At 35.8% G+C, this 13,930-nt stretch overlaps 1 protein-coding gene across 1 annotated transcript in view; it reads left to right on the top strand.

The window, feature by feature from the left end:
* The window catches only part of WDSUB1 (WD repeat, sterile alpha motif and U-box domain containing 1), a 47,795-nt gene that overhangs the window by 16,597 nt on the left and 17,268 nt on the right, over positions 1–13,930 (top strand). Inside the window, 2 exon segments of the mRNA XM_074328884.1 lie at positions 2,906–2,939; positions 7,065–7,221. Coding sequence (XP_074184985.1) covers positions 2,906–2,939; positions 7,065–7,221 — 191 coding nt within the window.

Here is a 13,930-nt window from a genome sequence, read left to right as displayed (position 1 = left end):
TATTTTTTCATGTACAACAATCTACATTTATTCAAATACAGTCATGTCATCTTCGTCATCTTCTTCTGGAACATTGTCATAATGTGCTGAATGCATCCATCTGACGATATTAACTGGGGCTTATTTTCGGGTAGGTCTTATTTTGGGGGAAACACGGAATTTACAATCCCACCAACACAAAGGTTCCCTTTTCTCCACATCCTCACCAACACTTGTTGATTGTTGATGTATTGATGATAGCCATTTTGACAAGTGTGAGATGATATCTCATTGTGTTTTTTTATATTATTGTTACTATTTTTTAAACATTTCAGAAAGATATTTTTAAAAATTTTATTGGGGAATATTGGGGAACAGTGTGTTTCTCCAGGGCCCATCAGCTCCAAGTCATTGTCCTTCAATCTAGTTGTGAAAGGTGCAGCTCAACTCCCAGTCCAGTCGCCATTTTCAATCTTCAGTTGTAGGGGGCACAGCCCACCATCCTATGTGGGAATTGAACTGGCAACCTTGTTGTTGAGAGCTTGCACGCTAACCAACTGAGCCATCCGGCTGCCCCTCTCATTGCAGTTTTTATTTGCATTTCCCTGATGATTAGTGATGTTGAGCATCTTCTCATATGTCTGTTGGCCGTTTGTATGTCCTCTTTGGAGAAGCATCTATTAAGTCCTCTGCCCATTTTTGAATCAGACTTTTTGTTTGTTGATGTTAAATTGTATGAGTTCTTTACATATTTTGGTTATTAACCCCTTATCAGATATATCATTGGTGAATATTTTCTTCCATTCAGCAGGTTGTCTTCTCATTTTGTTGGTGGTTTCCTTTGCTGTGCAAAAACTTTTTTAGTTTGATATAGTCCCATTTGTTTATATTTTCTTTTATCCCTTACCCTGAGGAGACATTATCTATCTATCTATCTATCTATCTATCTATCTATCTATCTATCATCTATCTATCTATCTATCTATATCTATCTATCTATCTATCTATCTATCTATCTATCTATCTATCTATCTATCTTGCTAAGAGTGAATCAAAGAATTTACTGCCTATGTTTTCTAGGAGTTTTATGGTTTCAGGTCTCACATTTCAGTCTTTAATCCATTTTGAGTTTATTCTTGTATATGGTGTAAGAAAGTGATCCAGTTTCATTCTTTTGCATGTATCTGTCCAGTTTTCCCAACACCATTTATTGAATAGACTGGCTGTACCCCACTGTGTGTTCCTGCCTCTTTTGTCATAATTAGTTGACCATATAGGTGTGGGTTTGTATCTGGGCTCTCTATTCTGTTGATCTCTCTGTCTGTTTTTTCATGCCAGTACCATATTGTTTTGATCACAATGGCCTTGTAGTATAGTTTGATATCTGGTAGTGTGATACCTCCAACTTTGTTCTTGTTTCTCAAGATTGCTTTGGCTATTCAGGGTCTTTTGTGATTCCATATAAATGTTAGGATTATTTGCTCCAGTTCTGTGAAAAATGTCATTTGAATGATAGGGATTGCATTGAATCTATAGATTTATTTGGGTAGTATGGATTTTTTAACAACTTTAATTCTTCCTGTCCATGAACAGGGTATATGTTCAGCCGTATTGCTTGCGATCCCCATATGTTGACTCTTGCTTGTTGCCCTAATTTCTGTCTTCCCAGCACAATGCTCGTAAGATCACTAATGATGATTTAGCTTATGTCAATAGGATGAGTTAGTTTTCATTGCACTAGTTGCAGTCTCAGAAAGTGGAATTTCCTTTTAGTTTTCTTTCTTTAGGATGCCCAGAAATAATGGAGTTTTTCCCTAAGAATTTTAGATATTCCAGTAATAATACCTTGTACCTTGGGGAAGTTAGGACTAAATAAGAATGTCTATAAAATTATGTCTAGCGTATACATGCTCAAATAATGTTAGCTGCTAGTATGATTTCTCAGTGTTTTATGGCTGGACTTTAGCATTTAATGCTATAAATATGTGGTTTTTTTTTGACATCCTGAATGCATTTATATGCTTCCCATTTTCTTGTATTTTATATTTGAACATTTAAAGTATAACTCCTATTTTGAACATATGACAAAGATTCTGCAGTCCAAATGGATCATCAACACTGAATAGCCTACTAAAAAGAATTTTAAATCTTATTGAAGGGAATTTTAAGGCTTCCGTTAGGTATGACTCCTGTGGTCAGACTATAATCAACTACCTTTTAATAACAAGTACAAATATTATTAAAGTTGTGCACAGGTTAGTAACCCTTGTATTATTGATATGTTTTCTTCCCTTGCAACATATATTGTGGTATAGTGTTTCCAAAGGGGGAAATATCATATAGACGTATATTTGTTGTTTTTAATTTCACATTTTGCTATAGCATTGCATTTTTCTTTGATGATTTTTTTCACCACTAGAATAACCTAAGATGGTTGTTTTTAATTTGTATGCCATTAAAGGAAACCATGTAGAATCCATATCAAGTTTAGAATTATAATTTCCAAAACTGAGTGCCTAATTAGTAATTAAGGCACAATCATTTCAATGATAAAGAACAAAGCATCTGAAACAAAAACCAAGTAGCAAGTAATACCTTTTCCTTGTAGTGGTTTTTCCCTTTGAGCTACTAACTCGATGTGGGATTGCATCTTATGTGTGCATCACAGATGCTTGTTCTGTGTGTGTGTGTGTAGCATGTGCTAGTGCTTAATACAATTTATAACTGTCTATTAAATTTCATATGTGGCATGTAGTTTTTTGAATAAAAGTTCATACATATGAATAAAAAGAGACTGCATTCTAAATACATATCAATATTTCAGCCTTTTCTTAAAAAGTCATTTAAGTTATTTTTATAATACTAATTAAATAGATGCTCTACTTTGTTTTTATAGAAGTTTTCACTCATTTCTTTTCTTTTAAAGATCAGTGGATAAGTCTGTCATAGTGTATGATACTGTAAGTATTTTAAATTCTTGCATGTGTGGTCTATGTAAATTATGTTTATTAAATTACTGAACTTTGTTTAGTTAGGCAAGATGATAAAATGTATACCTTTTTTCTGTTTAGTGTGCCAAAGAATATAATAATATAGTTTCAGAGAGTCTAAAATAGTTATGCAAGTAAAGTATTGGTTCTGGGACAAGCCCTTAAATATTTCAATAATGATTTTAATATGGACAGATATTTAATTTGATTGAAGAAAAAATATAGATTTAAAGAGCACCAATATTCAAAATATCACCTTCTATCCATTCTTAAAACTTTATACCACCTTTTTAAAACAACGAAAGATAAGTGTTTATCCCAGGGGTTGGGGATGGTAAAGCTGACATTGGCCTAACACCATTCGAGTACTGGCTGGATTTAGAGACTAGTGTAAGGAAGAGTTGGTCATAATGGATTTGGAAAAATGGGAATTTTTGGTACATTCATGAGGGTAAAGACCAGGTTGCATGAGTATGAAGAAAAATGAACTTTTTACATATAGTGAAGATGTAATTGATGGACATAGTCTCCAAGAGAAATCAGTGTGGAATGAAGCCTTAGAATGATTGAATTCAGGCTGTAGATAATGTAATAGTTGAAATTTGGAATGACAAATATCAAGGAACTATTGTATATCATGTCAGTCCTTACACTTATATTCAAATAATTATCAATCATAGATTCCTAATTGGGAATGAGTTTTTTTCCAAAGGGTTCCCTCTACCTTTTGCTCTTGTGTTTCCAAGAAACCACAAAAGCACATGAGACATCTTTATCATTTTCTAATTTAAAAATGATCATATCAAGTTATATCAAATGCTGTTTCAAACTTTGTGCATCAACCATTTTAACATCCTCCGATTTTGAAAGTTTCACATTTCAATTCCCAATAATACTGTACTTTCTGGTGTGGATTTTAATTTGTTGCCTGATTGCATATACTGTTAAGTAACAGAAGTTTACCATTTTTTTTCTTTATACATGATTAAAGTGAAACAGTCCCTTCAAATCTAGTTACTAGTGGCTGACCTGCTATTGAGTGGGCATAACCCCTAGAGTTCAGCTGCTGCTGTTAATTAGATGACCTCACAGGCCAGTGAATACTTTTTGGGCATCTTGGGGTCTCCTTTCCTCAGGCTCATCAGATGCCCTGTTGCATCCTTCCACACAGATGCTATCCTCAGCTCTTATGGATGTTGGTGATTTGTTGTCACCTACTTATATTGTGGGGTTCATGAGGATACTCAGCTACCTTGTTTTGTTGGAAATGTCTGTAGGGCTTGATTTTGCTATCTAGGTTCTCTGTTTTCATGTGAGGATTCAGAGAAATTAAACTGTACTTCTCCTGCCACTGTCTTCTCCAAATCCTTTTTAAAATCCCTACAGTAACTGTAGTCATATTTCCCTTTCTTTACTAATAGTTTTTACGTCTTGTTTTCTCTTGGTCATTCTAGTCAGAAGCTTGATTTTTTAAAAAATAAGATTTATTTATTTTAAATATAAAGTAGTTTTTAGTGGGTCCCCCCTCCGCCCCTGCCCGGGGAAAGCAGCTTTTGGTTCTGTTGTTGTCTCTTGGGGCATTGGAGTGATGATAAAGTCAGTGACCAGCCTGATGGCCTGTGCTTTTAGTGCCAGGCAGTCACGCTGTTGTGTTACCTGCTGCCAGCTGATATTGGTGTTGCTGCTTTGGAGACCACATTACAGGGCAAAGCTGGGAAGAGTGAAGGGGACACGTAGAAAGGCCTTTCTTTTATTATGTGTATGCGGATCTCTGCTGTAAGCTGTCCTCTCCCATCCCCCACTCTGGAACCCAGTTACCTCTGTTTCCTCACAGGTTTTCAGAGTTTTGTTCTCTATTTTTGATGTTTATTTGTGTTTCAACTCCATCAATTTTCAATGATAATAGCATTTCCAGGGGTGGATAAGGTGTGGGGATGAGAGCACAGGAGCTGGTAGCCTATTTAACTTGTCATCTAATTTATTAAGAACCAGATGCCTTTTTAGGGTTATAGTACATACAGGCACACCTCATTTTATTGCACTTCACAAATGTTGCATTTTTTACAAATTGAAGGCAAGACTTTCCACCAGCAAAAAGATTAGACTCGCTTTATCGTGGTGGTCTGGAGCCGAACCCACAACACTTCTGAGGTCTGCCCGTATAGCCAGATACAGCCCATTTCCCTTACTGAGTGAGGGTTTACTAACCCTCAGCTGGTAAGAGGCCTTTCCTTCTGAGCAATACACTCACTCCTTACCCCCAGTCACAAAAGAAGGTATTTGTTTCTGGCTAAGTTCTGTGGATTTGACACGTAATTGCATCCTTGAGGGCAAAGCAATCTGATTCTGTTTTTAAATGACATTAAAATTGGACAAAGATAGCACCCAATTTAACCTTTTCTCATCTGGGGCTTTTTTATTCTTTATTTTTTATTGGGTAATATTGGGGAACAGTGTGTTTCTCCAGGGCCCATCAGCTCCAAGTCATTGTCCTTCAATCTAGTAGTGGGGGGCACAGCTCAGCTCCAAGTCCAGTCGCCATTTTCAGTCTTTAGTTGCAGGGGGCAGAGCCCACCATCCCATGAGGGAATTGAACTGGCAACCTTGTTGTTAAGAGCCCTCACTCTAACCAACTGAGCCATCCGGCTGCTCATGGGGCATTTTGAAATAAGCTTTGTATATTTTCTATTATAAATATTAGCAAACATGTATAATATTTTTGACAGAGTGGGAAATATATATATTTTTCAGAATATTAAATGCTTCTATATCCTTCTCTTATATGTTGCATAATTATCCCTTTAAATGAGATGGCTGCTAATTATAAACATGTAGAGTTTAATTATAAACATGTTAGAGTTATAAACATGTGATACTTTAAAAAAAATTGTTTTAAAAATCTTCAATTTGGTTTCGTGAATTACATAGGAAAGCAGTCACAGGAAAGCAGTGAAGCAGTCCCTAAGAGGCAGGCAGCTGCTGGGTTGACTTGCCACACTTCTTAGATACAGTCCAAATAGATTTAAACAGCTTATGGTACACAGGCAGCATGAGCTTCATGTTCAGATTGGTTCCCCTTTCCCTCTAAGTCTTGTGTGTGCAATTTATGTTTGTGTCACAGCTGACGAAACTTGAGCTCAGGACTCCCCCCCTACCCACCCACCCCCGCCAATCTTATAATGGGATCACTAGCAAACCAGCCCAAGAGGAAGACATTATTTTCCTACTGATCAGGAAACAAACCTGCCCCCTGACTGGAAGGGAGACACTACCTCTATCTTCCAAGGATGTTTGCAAACATCCTTGAAGATATTGCAGAGACAAAAGGTGTCATAAGGGGTGTGTAAACACCATGGAGAATTCCCTCCCAACAGAAGGAAAGCTAATTTGTGTTTTTATGGGAACTATTAGGCATTCTGAAATGTAATTCTTTTGTTCTATCCACAGCACCCCCAAACACCTCCACTTAAAGTAAAACTGTCAGCTAGTTCTAAACATGTAAACAGATAATAATGCTAAACTTCCTAAAATTAATTGTACTAAACTTCCTGAAATTGCAAATTAAGGTAATTTAAAAAACTCAAGATGAAAGTAAAGATACAAATGAATGAAACTTGTCTGTACGGTCTTATACTCACAGATGAACTTTATTTGTGATTGTGTTTCATATGAGTATTAGCGAATAATATAGCCAATGTTATAAAGTTTAAAATATAAGATGGAAAGTTTACATTATTAAGCTGAACACCTTTTAAAATGATTTTTAGGAAATTTTTTGTTGTCTAAATAACCAATGATAATGAGCCTTTTCTGATTTTCTGTAGTATGTTAGTAGTTCAGCAATCTGAAATTCTTGAGGAACTTTCCGAATCTAAGGTTGTTTAGAATAAACAATTTATAGTTGCTGATTTATTTTAACCATACAGTATTTTATACTACAGAAATTCATTAAAGAAATTATAAAGAAAACATTTCTATGTGGTAAAACAGTAGGTAGTAAAAAATCTGAAGATTTTTGGTTGTAGTAGATAAAACTTTTCTTCTGTTTGCTAAAGACTTGCATAAAGCTAACCAGTAATTCTCCAGCCCTAACAGAATGATTTCTTTTTAGAATCTTTAGGGTTGCGTAGTAAAGTTCTGAGGAAAATTGAAGAGCTCAGGACAAAGGTGAAAACGCTTTCTTCTGAAATTCCTGATGAATTTATATGTCCAATCACTAGGGAGCTGATGCAAGATCCTGTCATCGCATCAGGTATGTGTGATGCTATTCTAAGTTTCAGGGCATATTATGTGTTAAATGAATAAATAATGTAGACAGTTCATAGAAATTTGTTTAAATATGGAAAATATTCAAAATTCCTGCTTTATTTCTTATAAGTAGTTTGCTTTTTCTTTTTAAAAACTTATTAGACCTGAGGTGATCTATTGAACATTATGTATTTCTTAATGAATAAAATTGGGTTGAGTAGGTTTGCATAAGATGAGAAACAAAAGGAATAAGTTTTACAAGCTTTAATGAACTTGTGAAATGTGTAATTACTAAACTGTAAAGTTAAGGTACTGTCTTTTAGGGTAGACTGTTGAGATCTCTTATATTTACTTTGTCCATCATGAATTTAAGTAGCCTTACAGAAATAAGAATTTAAGGATTATAAAGTTGTATTATTCCACATTAATTTCTAATCTTTGTCAATAAATAGATATACATACTTTACATAGTTGTAATCAGTGAATCCATATTGTATTTTTTTATTTTTTGTGTAAAACTTTATATTTTTACATTATTATATTTTGACTTAGTCTACGTAATTTTCAGTTTTAATAACTTTATTGAGGCTCTATGCTACAGTTTATTTGACTCTTCTATTTGGTGTATGTATGTGTTTGCAAATCTTTCTGTTGCAAAGAGCATTGCACTGATATCTTGGTATTCCTTTCTTTTTGTTATTACCAGTACTTAGAGTTATTTTCATGGCATGTGCTCCAAAACAGAATTAACCAATCAGAGAATAAGTTACGAACATGAAAAGAGTAGTCTTGATAGTTTTTGTTGGATTTGTTATTAGATTGTTTTCTAGAAAAAAAAATTTGCAGTGCTAACAGCAGTATATTTAAGTGTACCTGTTTTTCCAGTTTTGTGATTACTGAATTTTATAACTCTATTTTTGTGAGTTTAATGGTTTGAAATTGTATTCCTTACATTGCTAGGGAGGCAGTAAATTTTTCTACATGGCAGTTTACCATTTAAATATGCTTGGGTATAAAAGATTTATTCATCTTCCTTGATAATTAACTTAACTGAGGGACTTAAATACCAACCTTATATTCTGTGTCCACATTATTAGTGGAGCTAATCATATGGAGTCTTATTTTGTTAGTATCATTTTAATATATTTGATTGTTTCTCTTGCTCTGAACTTTTATAGGCAGGAGCATTTTTCATTTCTATAAGTGTAAACATTTTCTTCCGGTTTTTACTTATTTACTTATTTATTACTTATTTACTTAAATTTATTGGAGTAATACTGGATAATAGTTTTATATTAAGTTTCAGGTGCACAATTCTATAAAACATCATCTGTTTATTGCACTGTTTGTTCACGAGCCAAAGTCAAATCTCCTTCCATCACCATATATTTGACCCTTTTTACCCTCTTCTACACCCCCTCCTCGCTCCCAGTAACCACGATACTGTTCAGTGTCTCTGAGTTTTTGTGGTGTTATGCTTGTTCATTTGTTGTTTTCAGTTTTATATCCCACATATGAGTGAAATCATATAGTTCGTGTCTTTTTCTTGTCTGACTTATTTCACTTAGTATGATATTCTCAAGATCCAGTCATGTTGTCACAAATGGCAATATTACATCTTCTCTTGTGGCTAAGTAGTATTCCATTGTATATATATATATACCATATCTTATTCATCCAATAATTGATCAAAGGACACTTAGGTTGTTTCCATGTCTTGGCTATTTGCAAATAATGCTGCAGTGAACATAAGGGTACATGTATCCTTATGAATAAGTGTTTTCAATTTTTTTTGGTAGATACCCAGAAGAGGGATTTGGTCATACAGTAGCTCCATTCTTAATTTTTTGAGGAACCTTTTTGTTTTCCATAAAGGTTGTACCAATTTACATTCCAACCAGTGTACTAGGTGTCCCTTTCTCCACATCCTCTCCAACACTAATTTCTTGTCTCAATGATAATATCCATTTTAACAGGTGTGAGATGGTATCTCATTGTGGTTTTGATTCGCATTTCCCGTATAGGCTTGTGAGACCGATCATCTTTTCATATATTTGTTGGCTCTCTGTATATCTTTTTGAGAGAAGTGTCTGTTCAGGTCCTCTGCCCATTTTTTAATTGGATTTTTCTTTTTGTTATCTATATGATTTCTTTATATATTTTGTATATTAGCCCCTTATCAGAGGTATTGTTTGCAAATACTTCTCCCATTTGGTTGGTTGGTGGTTTCTTTTGCTGCGAAAAAGTTTTTTAGTTTGATGTAGTCCCATCCATTTATTTTTGCTTTTACTTCCCTTGCCTTTGGAATAAAGTTCACAGAAACCCCTCTGAGACCAAGGTCCATAAGTTAGGAAAACATAAGCCTATGTTTTCTTCTATGTATTGTTTTAGCTCTTATATTCAAGTCTTTAATCCATTTTGAGTTAATTTTTGTGTCTGGTGTCAGATAGCAGTCTAAGACGTTTCATTCTTTTACATATGGCTTTCCAATTTTCCCAGCACCATTTATTGAAGAGACTTTCCTTTCTGCATTGTGTGTTTTTGGCTCCTTTGCAAAAAATTAGTTGCCCATATATTTGTGGGTTTATTTCTGAGCTCCGAATTCTGTTCCATTGATCTGTGTGTCTATTTTTCTGCCAATACCATGCTGTTTTGATTATTGTCTCTTTGTAGTATAATTTGAAGTCAGGGACTGTTATACCTCCAGCTTTATTCTTTTTTTCTCAGGATTGCTTTGGCTTTTCAGGGTCTTTTGTGGTTCCATTCAAATTTGAGGATTTTTTTGTACTATTTCTTTGAACAATGCCACTGGAATTTTGATAGGGATTGCTATAAATCTCTGTGTTACTTTAGGTGCTATGGGCATTTTAACTATGTTAATTCTTCCAGTTCATGAACAGGGGGTATCTTTCCATTTCTTTGTGTCTTCTTCTATTTCTTTCAACAATGTCTTGTAGTTTTCAGTGTATAGTTCCTACACTTCCTTTAAGTTTATTCCTAGGTATTTTATCCTTTTTATTGCAACTGCAAATGCGTCATTTTCTTTATTTCTTGTTCTGATATTTCATTGTTAGTATATAGGAACACAATGGAGACTTGAGTACAGTCAGGGTTCTGTTTCTTATCTATTCAGAGGCATCTGAATATTCACATTCTGTGATATTCAGTGTGCCTTTTTCCACATGGTAGAAAAACACAACCACCAATAGGTCCCACATTTTACATTTTGCAATTTCAACCACCAGAGACAGACCATTACAACATTCCTTACCAGTGCCAACTCCAAAATTCCCAAAGAACTCATTCCCCTCCCCTGAGCCAGGAGCCTACCCCAGTGGTAGTCCCTACAGGGATGAGGTGTAGTACTGTGATTTGCCTAACTGTGAAGGGTAGCATTGTACATAAATGGGGTAGCATCATAAGGAGGATAGTGGTAGAAGGGACAGTTTACAGAAAAGAGGTGGGTAAAATGTACTAATAATATCAATTAAGTCTGCTCTAATGTGTCACTTGAGGCCACTGTTGCCTTATTGATTTTCTGTCTGGATAATCTATCCATTGATGTCAATGGGTGTTAAAGCCCACTTCTATTTCTGTATTATTGTTGATTTCTTCCTTTACGTCCGTCAATATTTGCTTTATATGTTTAGATGCTCCTTTGTTGGGTGTGTAGATGTTTACGAGAGTTATAGTTAGCCTCTTGTTGGATTGATCCCTTTATCGGTATGAAATGCCCTTCTTTGTCTCTTGATACAGCCCTTGTTTTCAAATATGTTTTGTCTGTTGCCGGTATTGCTACCCCAGCTTTTCTTTTCTTTTCTTTTTTCATTTGCATTATATATCTTTTTTCATCTCTTTACTTTCAGTCTCTGAGTATCTTTTGCTCTGAAGTTGGTCTCTTATAGGCAGCATACGAGTATGTACACTTCTTGTTATCCATTCAGCCACCCTACGTCTTTTGATTGGAGTATTTAGTCCATTTACATTTAAAGTAATTATTGATAGATATGTATCACAGTTTTATTATTTTCTTTTCTGATTATTTTTATAGTTGTTCTCTGTTCCTTTTTTATTCTCTTGGTCTCTTCTCTTGTATCTGGGTATTTTCCATATATTGTTTTGGATTCTTTTCTCTTTATTTCTTGTTTGTCTCATAGATTTTTGGTTTGTGGTTACCATCTGCTTCTCTATACCAAGCTATGTTTATAGCAGTCTATTTTAAGTTGATGGTTGGTGTAAGTCTGAACACATTCTAAAATCACTATGATTTTTATTCCCCCTCCATGTTTGTTTTGTTATAATTTATTTATTTTGTGTGTGTTTTGATCCCTTAATTTATTGCGGAAATTAAGCATGATCTTCATACTTTTGCCTTTTAACCTTTGTACTAGTTTTATTGTTGGTTGATCCATTGCTTTTACTGTTTGCCTTTGTCAGTGAGTTTTTTTCTTTCATATGTTTTGTTATTCATATAGACAGTGCCAAAAAATGTATACACATTTTAAAGAAGGAAAAAGCTGTATTAAAACTATAATAATATATAGTGATAACAAAAGATGAATACAAGTCATGTGTATACATTTTTTTTGGCACCCCTGGTATTTTGGATCTTGCCTACTTAGAGAAGTCCATTTAACATTTCTTGTAGTACTATTTTAGTTGTTATGAACTCCTTTTAATTTTTTTGTCTGGAAAACTCTTTATCTCTCCTTCGATTCTAAATGATAGCCTTGCTGGGTAATCTCAGTTGCAGGTCTTTGCTTTTCATCACTTTACTATTTTGTGTCAATCCCTTCTGTCCTGCAAAATTTCTGTTGAGAAATCAGCTGATTGTTTTATGGGAGCTCCCTTGTAGATAACTAACTGCTTTTCTCTTGCTGCTTTTAAAATTCTCTGTTTGGCATTTTAATTATGATGTGTCTTGGTGTGGGCCTCTTTGGGTTCATCTTATTTGAGACACTATGTGCTTCTTTGACTTGTATGTCTATTTCCTTTCCCAGGTTAGGGGAGTTTTCAGTCATTATTTCTTCAAATAGGTTTTCATTCCCTTCCCCCCTCTTCTCCTTCTGGTACCCCAATGCTGCGAATGTTGATATGCTTGATGTTATCCCAGAGGTTCTTTTTTGTTAAAAAATAATAATTTTTTTCAGTTACAGTTGACATTCAATATTATTGTATGTTAGTTTCAGATGTACAGCATAGTGGTTAGACATGTGTATGATTTATGTAGTGATCCCCCAATTAGTCTAGTACCCACCTGGCACTGTACATAGTTGTTGTAACGTTATTGACTGTATTCTCTATGCTGTAGTTTACATCCTGTAACTATTTTGTAACTACTCATTTATATTTCTTAATTCCTTTTTCACCCAAGTCCCCAACACCTCTCCTCTCTGGCAACATCAATTTGTTTTCTGTATCTATGAGTCTGCTTCTGTTTGTTCATTTATTTTGTTCTTTAGATTCTATAGATAAGTGAGATCATATGGTATTTGGCTGTATGGTGTATGGTATTTCACTTAGCAAAACACCCTCTAGGGCCATCCATGTTGTCACTGTCCTCATTTTATTTGTTTATTTATTTTGCTGTTTTGATTGGATTTCCTGCTACCTTGTCTTAAAGATTGCTTATTTGTTCCTCTGTTTCATCTCATCTGCTTTGATTCCCTCTAATGTATTTTTCATTTCAGTTATTGTATTTTTGATTTCTGACTCTTTATTTTTTGTAGTTTTTATCTTTTTGTTGAAGTTCTCACTAAGTTCTTTGAACATCCTTATAACCAGTGTTTTGAACTCTGTATCTGGTAGTTTGCTGGTCTTCATTCCATTTAGTTCTTTTTACGGAGTTTTGTCCTGTTCTTTCATGTGGGACTTGTTTCTTTGTCTCCTCATTTTGGCTGCCTCTCTGTGTTTGTTTCTAGGTAGAGCTGCCATGACTCCCAGACTTGGCAGAGTGGCCTTGTGTAGTAGGTGTCCTTTGGGGCCTGGTGGCACAGTCTCCCTGGTCACCTGGGCTGAGTGCTCCAGTGATGTCCCTTGTGTGGCTTTTGTGCTCAACCCTTGTAGTTGAGACTGGATTCCTATTGGTACATCAGTGTGTGGGATTGACCCTCAGGCTGACTGGCTGTGAGGGCTGGCTGTGACCACAGTGGATGAGCTTCTGTGCAGGGGCTGACCCCATGCATCAGGAGTCACTTTAGTGGGACTGAGTCTGTTCTTCAGGTGTGTTGTTTGTGGAGTTGGTTGGATGGTGCTTTGGTGTGGTCTTAAGCAGGCTCCTTGGTGTGTTGTTCACAGTCAGCCACCATTTGCGCCCGGCTGGGGCCCCATGGTGGGAGCTACCATGTGATCTGTGGCTGGCTGCTACCTGTGCTGGCCTTGGGACCCTTTCATGGGCACCACGCTGTGAGCTGAGGCCAGCCACCACTTGTGCCAGGCTTGTGGCTGTTCAGCTGAAGCTACCTTCTAGGCCAACACTGGCTGTAGCTGATGCCAGGCTCAGGACCTGATAGGAGGCAGAATGCAGGTTGAGACCCGTCACTGCTTATGCCAGGCTTGGGTTTACTTAGCAAGACACACAGGGCACGCTGAGACCCACTACTGCTTCTTTGGGGTTTGTGGACCTGTCAGAGATTTTAGGAGAGTCTGCAGCACAGAGACAGGCTGCTTGTATGGAAAAGTTGGTGGAAGAGGGTTGGGCTGGATGCACGCGT

The sequence above is a fragment of the Rhinolophus sinicus genome, linkage group LG01 (genome assembly GCF_036562045.2).
Source record: "Rhinolophus sinicus isolate RSC01 linkage group LG01, ASM3656204v1, whole genome shotgun sequence".
In the NCBI taxonomy this organism is placed as follows: Eukaryota; Metazoa; Chordata; class Mammalia; order Chiroptera; family Rhinolophidae; genus Rhinolophus; species Rhinolophus sinicus.
Note: the sequence above shows the minus strand (reverse complement) of the source record. Positions and strands in the feature narration are given on the sequence as shown.